Consider the following 13,423-nt stretch of genomic DNA (forward strand, 5'->3'; position numbering starts at 1 on the left):
TGTGTGATATTTGGTGGCACTTTGCATACCCTCACTGCTCGTCCACAGCGCTCAGATGAGCTGAACTAACTGATCGTTCTTCACCCCCTCAGCCATTACGCAGTGACGCTACGCCCGCAGGGTCACCGGCTTTCATCATCGCAACCCCCCCCACACGCCTGCCAGCACCCCAAACTGCACTCTGAGAATTGTTCTCGCACTGCTCGTCACATTAATTAGTTTTCACTCTTTATTACTTCATGTATTGATAATAGATGTAAGTCAGCCCAGTTTTGGTTAGCGGTGGATTGCTTGTGTTTTTTAGGCAGTAAAAGCTCTGCTGCCCTCCTCCCATCTCCACCATTTTCAGTAACCTTTGGATTTTTATTTTTTTTTTAAATAGTATGAAATGCTAAAGTGTGATTCTAGTTGCGTTTATTCTCTCCCGGAGAGGTCAGTTTTATCCTGATGTCCAGAATTATTGAGCCAAGGAACAGAATCTGCTCAGATTTTTGGTGATACTCAACCAAACTGATGTCATCTTTTACTCTGCTCTACAAATTTTTACTTCAGAGCCTTGTATCAGGCTCTCATATAACCAAGAGATGGCGCTGAGACAGCCATCCATGAGTTCAGCTTATTTCATCCCAGAGTTAGAAAATAAAAAACAAAACAAAAAAACAGTGGTTGGAGCGCTTGTAGATCAGAGATGTGTGGTTCTGCTTTTCTGCAGTTTGCTGTGTGTTGTTGTTGTTGTTTGAAGACAACCTGAGAGCAAAACCAACCATTTCAGCTTCACTTGGCTCTTAAATTTAAGCTCAGCTTACAAATTCAGCATATTCCAGTATTGGTGGAAGTGTTCTGGCCAATTGGAGAGCCTTTAAAGATGTTTTCCAGCTGTCACCGGGGAGCTTTGAGGCATCACATCTTGTTGGTGTTGACATGTATTTTTTCCTGCCTTCCTCCAGCTCCTCATCTGCCCTCCTATGACCCGCTTCTTCTTCAGCCGGAGGGAGCCCTTCCATAAGCTGCTGATCCAGGGTGACTCGGCGGGCAGAATGACCCTGTGGAGCATCCCGGACACCTCGCCTCTGCAGCCACAGTCCACCTCCACAGGTAAGGAAGGGGGGAAGATGGTGAGGTTTCTCTGGTAAAAGTCTTTTCATAAAACTTTGCTGTTTTTCTTGAACTTCAAACCTCAGCATGACGTTACGATGATCTTTTTTTTTTTTTTTTTTTTTTTTTTTTTTTTTTTTTAGCTTTAAAGCAGCCCATTGTTAACGAGTTGGTACTAACGGAGGTTGTTTTTAGTCTGTTGGTCCAAAAATACAAACAAACAGAAAAACTTGATTCATAGAGTTTCTTTTCTTAAGAAAAATGTGGAAGAGAAAAAAGAAAAGCAGCATAGGTCCCCTTTACAAGATGCCTGATTGCATTGTTCAACTTTCTGGAGAGCTTATTCTTCATCCTCAAGTCCTTCAGAAGGCTGATCTCTAAACGAGTCCTTTGTCTGTTTGTATCACTGCAGAGCTGCAGGTGTCATTCACCATCAGCCTGCAGGAGGCATTTGATAAGCTGACCCCAGTGTCCTCAGGGATCATTGACCAGCTCAGCGTCCTGCCAGGCAAAGACGAACCCATTAAGGTCTGAACACAGAAAAGTTCTCATTAAATTATAAAAGAAGTTGTTTTAAAGATTCAAAATATTCTCACAGAGTTGAAAACTTTCAAAAATGAAAACAAACGTGTGTGTGTGGGTGTGTGGGGAACGTCCTTTTATTGTGTCCATCAACACGACCCCAAAATAACCTCTTTTGTGAGCACGTGTGCGATAGGGTTTACACAGTGGGGAAACTCTAAGAGAGTGTGTGTGCTTCACCTCAGGTGACGGCCAGCGTCTACATCCCCTCTCAGGGGCGCCTGGTGTGCGGGAGAGAAGACGGCAGCATCATCCTCGTTCCCGCCACTCAGACGGCCATCGTCCAGCTGCTGCAGGGCGAGCACATGCTCAGGAGAGGTGAGACAAACAAACTATACAGACACACTAACAAATCCAGGGAAGTTTTGTTTCAATTTGACTCCTTTTACATCAGTTAAGATTCATTTTCATGCCTATTTCTAGTTTTAGTTGACTTTAAAAACCTTTGACCTTTGTGTCGGTCTGTTCTGCAGGCTGGCCGCCTCACCGCACCCTACGAGGCCACCGCAACAAGGTGACCTGCGTCCTGTACCCATACCAGGTCTCGCCACGCTACGACCAGCGCTCGCTGGTGTCTGGGGGAGTGGACTTCTCCGTCATTGTCTGGGACATTTTCACCGGGGAGATGAAGCACATCTTCTGTGTCCACGGAGGGGAGATCACGCAGCTCATCGTTCCGCCAGAAAACTGCAGCGTAAGACCGCCACCGCGCGGGTCTATGTCTGCTTTCAGGCTTTGTTCTGCCGTCTCTGCAACACTGTTTGACATTAGATTTAAATGTTACGAGGTTACAGTCGTCATCGTTACTGTGGAAATAAGTTGAGACCTTTGTGCTGTTGTGGTTTCAGAAGCCCACCTGAAACTACACAGAGAGGACTTCGTATTGTTTACATGACATTAAAATAAATGGTTAGAGATGTTTTGCTGCCATGGAAATCACAGTAATGCTGTTGAGTACAATGGCTGAGCTGTTACACACACAAGCTTTAATGAAGACATCAGATGGGCTTCTTCTCATTCTTTTAATAGTAAAGGGTACCTATTGTAACTGTTGCTCATTTCTTGTCACATATGTCCTGTTCCAATTTGGTTCTTCATATTAAAGTAAACTGTGAGGCGGACGCTCAGGCTTCAGGATGCTCTAATCAGTTTCACATAGTTTGTTTCTACTCTTGGCTCTACTTGATGTCATAGAGAGCAGATATCTTTTTTTTAACCAGTGATATCTGACTCCAGAGATCAGAAGACCTTTGCAGCAGTGCAGTCACTAATGACTAAAAAGGGTCATTCCATTTAAATTGAATCAAATCTGACATCTTGAGTGGTTTTAAATGCTTCGAAATCCTTGAAAATAAAATAATGTTAAACGATTCAGAGGCCGTATTGAGTTTCTACTCTGACTTATTGTCTGCTAACCTCTCGGTGACCTGCAAGCACTTCTTCAGATTCTATGCCTCACCTTGCTGCTGTGTTTCCTCTGCAGACTCGGGTGCAGCACTGCGTCTGCTCGGTGGCCAGCGACCACTCTGTCGGCCTGCTCAGTCTCCGGGAGAGGAAGTGCATCATGCTCGCATCGCGGCACCTTTTCCCCATCCAAGTCATCAAGTGGCGCCCGGCAGACGACTACCTGGTGGTGGGCTGCTCTGACGGCTCTGTGTACGTCTGGCAGATGGACACAGGTAAGAACCAGAGGACCAGGAAGGAGGTGTTTTCACTGTACTAGAACATGGAAACCTTATGACTGTTAAGATACCGATCATAATATTCTATATTAGCCTGTTTGTTAGCTCAAAGGAAAACCTTTGCGAGCTGCTACCAAAGCTGAAAGGTTCAGGCTTGCAGTTTCCTCCTACTTCTAATCTTAATGCTAAGCATGCATTAAGGGGGGTGGGGGTGGGCGTGCTCTCTGCAGTTCCCCCAATGACCACTAGACACTGGCTTCAAAACAGTTAGTCCTCATACACTGATCAAATAATTAATACAAGCACTTTTCCTAAGATTCACATCCATATTCCAATAAACATGTCAGATAGCAGCTTGGAGCTCAGTATATTGGATAGGGATACTTTACCATGCAGACTAAAGAGTCAAACACAACCAACATTATAATAATAATGGATTGCATTTATATAGCGCTTTACAATTCCACTATTCATTCATTCACTCACTGGTGGAGGCAGCTACAGTGGTAGCCACAGCTGCCCTGGGGCAGACTGACAGAAGCGAGGCTGCCATATCGCGCCATCGGCCCCTCTGGCCAACACCAGTAGGCGGTAGGTGAAGCGTCTTGCCCAAGGACACAACGACTGAGACTGTCCGAGCCGGGGCTCGAACCGGCAACCTTCCAGTTACAAGACGAACTGCCAACTCTTTGAGCCACGATCGCCCCTAACCTTCTGATTAGTAGATAGCTGGTCAGCCTCCTGAACTACAGCCACCTAATAATCCCCCAAAACTCGTATTTGTGCCTGATGAACAGGTTTGCTTGTGTTGGCTGAACAATAACTTGGCTCTCGTCCAACAATAGCTCCAAAAAGTCAACATGGCAGCTACATCCTTTGTTTTTTTGTTTTCCCAGTTAACCTAATTTGAGCTCTGTGCTTAACAATATCCATCTTATCATCCTGACATGAAGAAACGAAGTGAACATCTTCCTCTGTACCTGCTAGCTCATGTGCAGTCTGCACCATGTGGCACAGCATAGAGGTAGCATTAACTTGAATGATGACTGGGTACTGGAACAGACCGTGTGTGTGTGTGTGTGTGTGTGTGTGTGTGTGTGTGTGTGTGTGTGTGTGTGTGTGTGTGACCTGAATGAGCTGTAGTGCTGGGAAATTGCAGGGTATCTAAGTGTGAAATTAAGGAAGGTGTGTGTGTACTCAGGCGTTAGACATGTAATGGGGCCATGGCTCATGGGCCTTCATCACTCACACACACCTATACACACTCAGGTATAATGGTGCCACTTCTCCTCTCACTCAATACCAGAGCCAATACTGATGTCAGCTCTGTCTGCAGCTAATGATGTCTCTCTAAAGCCCGTCTCTTTCTATAAAGGTGGAGAATTGTTACACTGGAGAAGATCATCTGTGACCTGAATCATATTCAAGAGACTATAGATAATGATTGTGAGTCTGAGATGGTGTGAGAGAGATTGGAAGATTGATATAAATAAAAGGAGAGTGCAAGGGCAAGAGGAGGGAGACTGATGGAAACAGAAGGCAAGTCTGTGTGATGAGAGTGAGAGAGAGAGAGGCTGAGATAAAACCATCGATGTGTCAGTTCATCCTGACGATGTCGTACAGGGTCGAGGTCAGAGCTCAGTGCAGTTCTGAGGCCCTGAGAACACAACGCACAACCCCACCTACTGTTCTGTCAAAGTTGAATCAAAACCATTGAGCTTCCCACAAACAAAGTGTGTTGGAAACCCTTAAAGTTTAGGGTTGAGTTGAAGATTTCAGAGATCACTATTGGAGCTCTTCATGGTCAAATTTCTACTTGGTATTAATGAACTGCTTCATCCATCATATGTAGCTCCTGGGTCTCTGAGCTCAGGGAAATGTTGGCTGTAGCTGGGTCCAATTTGCAGAAGTCTCTTTTTAAAAAGAAGCTTAAGACCCACCTGTGCAGGATTGCTTTAGTTTTATCCAGTGTGAAGCGTATTTTCTGTTTATTCAGATGAAATCACCTTTTAGAGTGCAAGTGGTTCAATTAATTGATTGGGTGGTCAACAGATGACAGGCTTTTTTTTTTAAACATACTTTTAATACAATCTTGTATTGAAGGAAATTACACTGGACATTTTTCACTGTTTCCAATTTACTGATAAAAAGGTCAGTGCAGGATGAAAATTGTTTTACAAAACTCTGGCTCTTTCTATTGAATGTTTTTCTCTTGAAATGTCTCTTGAGATATTTTAGGTTTACTTACTGTTTTACATGTAAAAGTTTTATTTTATTTCTGTCTGCTTAAAACACAACTCCTTTGTTTACTTATGGATCTACTATGACTGTTTGTCATTTTAAAATTCGAAATTTAGTTAAAGGGCTTGTAATACACTGCAAGAATTTTCTTTTTCAAACTGCATACGATTGCAGTGTTTGATTTTTATTGCTTTGTATTATCCTTGTGTTGTTTAAACTGAGTGTTACTACCAAATTAACCTAATAACCTTTGAGGACTGTACTGCAATTGAGAGCTTGAGGTTTAGAGCTATCTATATCTACCCTATGGATTTAATAGAGGGGCAGCACGGTGGTTAGCACTGTTGCTTCACAGCAAGAAGGTCCACTGTCAGGTCGGGGTCCTTCTGTGTGGAGTTTGCATGTTCTCCTCGTGTTTGTGGGGGTTCTCTCCAGGTACTCCAGCTTCCTCCCACAGTTCAAAGACATGCAGTTAGTGGGGATAGGTTAATTGGTAACTCCAAATTGCCCATAGGCGTACCCTGCCTCTCGCCCTAGACAGCTGGGATGGGTTCCAGCCCCCCTGTGACCCTGACAAGGATAAGCGGCAGAGAATGGATGGATGGATTTAATAGAGTACCATCAGTCAACTAAAACAGTGAGTGCTAAACACCTGCAGCTACAAGGAATTTAAACCATCCAATTAGCAGTTTCTTTCCATGCAAAATCTTTAGCTGGTCTAATTGAGAAATGAATGGGCACAATGAGAAAAAACAAGGCACTTATGTATTAGAAGTTAGCAGTGAATCTATATATTTCAGGTTTACTGTGCACAGGTGTACACCTGCAGGTGGACCAGGGGGTGAAAAAATATCAGACTGTTGGTTTGTGTGTAGCTTGTGTCTTCTGAGGCTGAGGCAGATTTGTTTACTGGTTTGGTTCCAGGAGCGTTGGACCGCTGTGTGATGGGAATAACTGCAGTAGAGATCCTGAATGCCTGTGATGAGCTGGCTCCAGCTACTGTGGATGCTCTGAGCCACTCGGCGGTGAACCTGAAACAGGCGATGACCCGCCGCAGCCTGGCCGCACTGAAGAACATGGCTCAACACAAACTGCAGACGCTTGCCACCAACCTGCTGGCTGCAGACAACGCTGACAAGGTGAGGACGACCACTAAAAGTCACAAACACACTGGAAGAAATAAGTTAAACAGAAAAAGGCACAAAACAAAGAAATGTGCATATAACGGTTGACCTGTAGCGTGTATACAGGAATATTTGTTTACCATCAGATCCTGAGCAATCCAAATGCAGGCAACGCTTGTTTTTTCTGCACACTGTGAGGCTGTTGGTATTTATTAAATTCAAAGGAAAGACCCTGACTCTCAGCCACCTGTGGGGAATAATGGTCTAGATTGTATTTGTTAGCTGAATTAACATGCTAGACATTTCAATATGTTAGATCAGTAAAGGGGTAAGCAAGCAAAATTGTATTTTGACAATACAGCAAAAATGTCAAAACAAATATTGTTAAAATGACAAGTTTTAAGCTGCTTTTTAAGACGGATCACTGAGCAACAGATCACACGTTTGCAGGTACACGTCTTTGGTCCTCATTATAGTTTTCGTTATACATTTATTGTTAAATCTGTTTACTTTAAGTCATTGAGATTAGCATCTCTTTTTAAAGAGAGTCCTCAAAAACCCATATACAACAGTATAAAGAGTAGTGAGTATATTTTGAAAGCACCTGCAAGTACAACTGCAGATATAAATATAAACTGTTGCAGCGCCTTAGAAACAGGGGACAGCAGACAAGCCTGATATCCACCAAAATGACTTGATGTTCTGTTTATGACCTGAAACTACTGACTGAGCCCATTAAGTTCATAGAGGTCACAGAAGACCATAGAAGTCGAAGGAGTCGCCCCCTGGTGGTCATTAAAATAATAGAGGTTCCGCATTGACGTCACTTTCAGCAATCTGATTCAGATTGGGAATCTTTTCAACACTTTGTGGTAAATCCTGATTCTACTTTTATTTATTTATTTAGTTTTTGCTCAAAACAAAGATTTGTTTTCTAAACCTTCTTAGACTGAAGCTGAGGTTTGTCAAATGTTAATTTTTTCATTTCTACGAAGTTCAGATGTCTCTTTATGTTCCTCATATAATGATTTTCTCTTTGCATCATTCACCACACACACACACACACACACACACACACACACACACACACACACACACGTCATCTCAGTCACAAAGCTGCTGGCTCAAGTCAGACCAATTAAAACTCTGCTGGAGACGACCCACAGGTCAACCGTACAGTGACTTCTCCAGGGAACGATGGCATTAAATGTCATAATGGTGAAAAAGAGTGAGTCCAGCGTTTCTTTTGAGACTTTCTGGAGACTAGCTTTTCAATATTTAAACCTGTACCAGCACAAGTCAAACTACTTGAGTAGCCCTTTTTTTTGTTTTTCTCTCTCAAGTCTTAAACTGGGTCCTAATTATTTATTTTTCTACTTTAAAATTACCTTCCAGAGCTTGTTTTTACATTTTTACCTCCTGTAGTGCCTTTGTGCTTTTTTCCCAACTTCCTGTGCATCAATACATCCTTTATATCCCCAGTTTTGAAAATGCGTGTGTAGTAAGTTTATAGTAACTAAATAAAAACATAAAAAAATGCAATAAACTACCCAGAACATAGATACAAAAATTATAAAAGGAAAAAAGTTGCATAAAATCCTTTCAAATCACAAAACATTATTTTGAGTGTGCACATAACTTTGTTTTTGAGATACACCCATTTTTATAAATTATAATAAAAATGAAAATAAAATGCACACTGTGCACAATTTGCAAAAAGACAGTATGTACATCAAAATTCCATTTCCAAAAGTGCATAGTTCTCAGTGTCTGAGGAATTGAATTGAAATGAATATCTTTATTGTCATTGGTGCTTGAACAACAAAATTAACAAGTTGTCTTTGATCAGTGCTAAAAACCTTAAAATACCAATAAAACAACAGAACTTTACATTCATGACGTAGAAATGACGTATAGAAAGTCACAAATTCCTGCCTTTCCTGGGAAAACCAGTTTTTACAGTTGGTGCTGTGCATGAAACCATGTAATGGCTCATGCTGATTACATGATGATGTATGGGAGCAGAGGCGTGCTTGTTGGCTCAAGTACCAAAAACCGTAGTTTCTCTAATATCCACTAGAGGCTCACTCCAAAAGTGAGTCAGTCCCACAGTCAGGACTAAAGGAGAACCTGGGACTGTTGTGGAGATGAAACTAACATAGAGGAAAACTGAGTTAAATGTTTTATTGTGTCACTCTACCATAAAATGTCTTAAATTTTGTGTTTAAGGTATTTTAATTATGAATATCTACCTTTTCAATATGACTGGAAATAATGAAACGAAGCTTTAAACACCGATCATACGTAATGAAGAATTATATTTTAGCTCACGGCACACCTGAGTTACCCTTTCTCTGCTGTATTCGGTAGCTTTCAGCTTCTTTGAGCTTCACCTGTGAGGGGACCACTTGTCAGACGTGATGATCTGATCTGTCCCGACAGCGGTAACCCCTCCCAAATGTGCAGCCCGGCACCGAAAACAAGCGCTGTGAATTATTTAGTGCTTGAACAGCGTTTAGTTTAGTTGCCGGTGCAGTTTGACTTCTGCAGGTTCACCTGGAACTCATTTACCTCAGGTCTCCTCTGCTCTAAGGGGTCGTTCTTTCTTTCTAATTTTCCTCCCTCCCTCCTGTTTCCTTCCACATGATAACCTTTGTGTTGTTTTCTCTCTCCTCTGGGTCGTCTGTGGAGGAACCCCCCCTCCCCTCCGGTCATAACTGCCCATAATCACAGCTCTTCTGTGAAAAGGCCAACAAACAACAGCTGTAATCTTTCTTCTCCTTTTATGTTAGAAATGCATCACTGTGCTTCACTTTCCTGCCTCCCACCCCCGCCGTCATTTCCCCCTCATGCCTGCTGAAATTATGGCTCAACACCACCAACTCCCCCCACCGTGTGTGTCCTCCCCTGCTGGGTGTAATGGTGGATAATGACCATGAAATGTCAGACCATCAACCCAAACATTTCACCCAGCTGACGTGTGTGTGTGTGTGTGTGTGTGTGTGTGCACAGTTGATGTTGGTTTGTTCAGAAGCTATTCTGCTGAATGTGCTGATCTGTGAATGTTTGTGTTCATGAGGAAAAACGACTGTATCCAGACTTTGGAGCTTGCAAGAATGATGTTTTAGGTCTTCAAACCTGAGGCTGAAGCTTTGCCAGGATCCACGAAGTCAGTTTACTGGAACTCTGAGTTTGTTAATCCTGAGCTCAGGGAAACCGGAACTCTGAGTCAGGTGCCTCAGATCCTCTGTGACTCCTCCCCCTCCTGCTGCACCTGAATTTAATGACAGCGTTGATCTGCTCCTCTTCTCCCCCATCTAATCTTCTTCTTCTTCTTCTCTCCCACCTTTTTCTGCACCTCATTCATTGCCTCGTCTTCCTCCTTCCTCTTCTTTTCCTTCTCAACTTTCTTCCCTCTGCGTGTCTCCCTTGACCACCCTCTTCTTATTCATGTCCTCCTCCTTTTTCCTTCCTCTCCTCTGCTGCCTTCATATCCTCCTCCTTCCATTTTCTTCCACTTTCTACTTCTCTGCCTCTGCCCTCTACTGTCCTGTTCTCCTTTTCCTCCTCAACTTCTTGTCCTTTTCCACCTGATTCTCTGCCACCTTCCCCTCCTCTACCAACTTCTTCTCCACCTTATTCTTCACCTCCTCTTCATCCTCGTTTTCTTCTCTGTCCTTGTGCTTCCCACGCATTATCCTCCTGCCCATTCTTCTGTCTCCTCTTTTAGTTTTCTGCACAAATTCAAGCTAACTGTATCTCTCCTCATTTACTTAAATGATCTCATGCCTGATTTGCCTTTCTCTCTCGCTCCTGTCACTGTGTTTTTAACTCCATGTCCTCCTGCTGGATCTGTTTTGTAGTCGAGTCGTGTTTGACTCTAAGAAAGCTGCTCTTTGATCAGGAGAACAATTTCAATTCTGACTCTCTCACCTAGTTCTGAAGCCATGTTTCCTCACATCACACCGGGCTGCTTCATGTCTGAATTTTTGTGTTCATAAATGTTTCTTCATTCTCAAACTTAAATATTACAGACCGCACTCCACTGTAGAGATAAATAGTGCTGCAGACTGCCTTTAGATGGCAGTGTTACTCCACCAAAATGGAGCCTCCGTCACACAGACCCAGGGATGAGGCTCCAGTATCAGGAAAAATCAAAGGCATCTATGAAAATAAGAACTAACTTCTTAGTCTGAAGCCAGAAACCAGAATTAAAATGATCCGAGCAGGAGTCTAGCCATTCTTTGAATAAAATACTTCATAAACATCCTCAAATGTATGTTTTTCTGTGCATGCACCAGCGTACCAGGAAACTGTCTAATAGACCGATAATAGTGCTGAGATTTATCTACTTCACATCTTTTTTTTCTCTTTTTTTTTTCTTTCATGTAAATGTAAATGATAAGAAAAAAAATAAACGGACAAGTAAAAAGATCAAAATGAGCCCAGATTTGATCAGTTATACATGTTTGAAGAATACACTGAATTTATGAGCACATCACTGTTGTCAGCACCACTTTTCAAACGCACACAAAGACATACAACACTTCAGCCCTCAGGGAGGACCAGCCTGTCAAAGGTGTGTGTGTGTGTGTGTGTGTGTGTGTGTGTGTGTGTGTGTCCGTGTCCCAGCTGCAGGTGTATTGTGTCTCTCGGTCAGTCAGGACGTGTCTTTACCGCTAATTATTGTTCTCGCCCACACAGTCACATCCAGCTCGATACAAAGAGCTTCAGGCAAAAGAAAAAAAAAAAAAAGTGCAACAAAATGACCAGTGATCAGTGAAGGTACAAATATGAAAATAATACCAGAATTTCACGCAAAGTCAATCAGTATTCAGTGATCCAGATACAAAACAAGTTATCACATAAAAGAATCATTTCATCGTCACTTCTGTGCGCTGATTCATAGCTTGTGCTACGAAATGTTAAACTTGGTAAGCTCACAGAGATTTAACTGTTTAGAAGAAATGAGTCTGTAAATATGTTTATATTGAAGATTTTTAACATAATTTTAAAAATATTGGCCCCTGCAGCATCAAATGCTTAACTTCATGCTCAACTTCAACTTCAATGTATTTAAATTTCACATTTTTAAGTAAAAACTCATAATTTTCAATAGTTAAGTTTTAAATTCACAAAGGAAAAAAACGACAACTGATAAGTTTTTACGGAAAAAGAAGGCAAAGAATATCAGACCCCTTGGGGAACAAATGTCAAATAGACAAAACCAAGGCAAATTTTTGTAAAACACATGAGCAAATTTACACGATAGTGGTACATTGTCGAGGGGAAAGGGAAAACGGAGACAAAATTGGCAAATTATGAAAGAAATAAGTGCCATACTTACGAAAGTGACACTGCCAAATTTCTATGGAAAAATTTCATATTCACAAGAAAATGGCAAATCTCGAAAGAAAAACGAGGCTTATTGCCGAGAGGAAAAAGCAAAGTTTGAAGTCTGTGTCTGTTTAAAGTCACTTTCCTGTAGTTTATTTTAAAATGTGGAGAGAAAATTAAACACAACATGATTATAACAGTGTGTTAACTCTAAATGCAAGTAAACAGGAGGAAGATTCGGTGAGGAATCAGATGTTTTCTCTTTCTTTATGTATCTTTAAAGAAAGATTTGATGCAATGCTATGGTTACAAAGGTAAATGATAGACATGATGTGACGTGAGCTTAGACGTGAAAAGAAATGGGCTTAACTCTGGGTCTGAAAAGTGAAGTCGGTGCTTTTGTCCCTGAAACCTGCAGCCTGGGGAATGAGAACCGGGTTGCTTCACTTGATCTATGGGAAAATGAGCCTTCTGTGAGTTTCCTGAGAAGTTTATGGAGTCTATTGTTTGTCTTATTTAATGAAAAATCTTTGTTTTTGTAGATTTTGGCCCCTTTAGAGTCAAACAGAATGATAGGGCAGGATGTGATGACCTGTCATGTTTCTTTTTCAAACACCATTGTGGTGATGGCGAAAAAGCTCTGTGATCTTAAGGCAAAAGGTTAAAAAAAAAAAACCAAAAACATGCAGATAAAAATCCAGCTTTGGCCTTTTCTTTCCTCTTTATTTCCTCTCTTCATTCCTGTCTTAATCACCACCTCCTCCCTCACTTTCTCCTCCTCCTGTCTCCTCCCTTGGAATCGAAGTCTAACAGGATCAGTTTAATTACAGTCATCAGCTCATTAACATGGAAACGAGAAGCAAACAGCTCCATGCACATGCTGTCTCTTCTAATACAATTAAAATTGAGCCGAGTGTTAATATTAGTGGCAATTACAGGTGTGTGTGTGTGCGTGTGCGTGTGCGTGTGTGTGATTTAAATAATGAGCTTTTGATGAGGAGCTCTTGAACTTCTTAATTAAATTTATATCGACAATGGATCATTTAAATATATTTATATATTTAATGTGAAAAGTGTCACACTGTGATTGATTTTGTTCTTGAAACTGAACTCTGTCTTTCCACCAGGGCAACTTACCAAAATATTCCCACAATGCCTTGGTGGTCCAGGCGATGAAGACCAACCTGACAGACCCTGACATGCATGTGCTGTTCTTCGACGTGGAGGCGGTGATCATCCAGCTGCTGACGGAGGAAGCTCAGAGACCAAACCCCATGCTGGTGTCCCCGGAGACGCTACAGAAGAGCCAAGCTGGGGCTGATAAGGGCGGGTCCTTGTTGGCTCATAAAATCTTCAAACAGG

At 42.0% G+C, this 13,423-nt stretch overlaps 1 protein-coding gene across 3 annotated transcripts in view; it reads left to right on the top strand.

Annotated features, from left to right (window-relative positions):
* Positions 1 to 13,423, top strand: part of wdr7 (WD repeat domain 7) — a 100,131-nt gene that overhangs the window by 12,868 nt on the left and 73,840 nt on the right. For all 3 annotated transcript variants that reach the window (XM_085413396.1, XM_085413395.1, XM_085413394.1), the window contains 7 exons: positions 948 to 1,095; positions 1,508 to 1,623; positions 1,863 to 1,995; positions 2,151 to 2,371; positions 3,161 to 3,356; positions 6,525 to 6,739; positions 13,189 to 13,422. In XM_085413396.1, the coding sequence (XP_085269522.1) occupies positions 948 to 1,095; positions 1,508 to 1,623; positions 1,863 to 1,995; positions 2,151 to 2,371; positions 3,161 to 3,356; positions 6,525 to 6,739; positions 13,189 to 13,422 (1,263 nt within the window). The remainder of the gene's footprint in view (positions 1 to 947; positions 1,096 to 1,507; positions 1,624 to 1,862; positions 1,996 to 2,150; positions 2,372 to 3,160; positions 3,357 to 6,524; positions 6,740 to 13,188; position 13,423) is intronic.

The sequence above is a fragment of the Rhamphochromis longiceps genome, linkage group LG7 (genome assembly GCF_057381845.1).
Source record: "Rhamphochromis longiceps isolate RC_006_pf linkage group LG7, R_longiceps_female_GT1.1, whole genome shotgun sequence".
In the NCBI taxonomy this organism is placed as follows: domain Eukaryota; kingdom Metazoa; phylum Chordata; class Actinopteri; order Cichliformes; family Cichlidae; genus Rhamphochromis; species Rhamphochromis longiceps.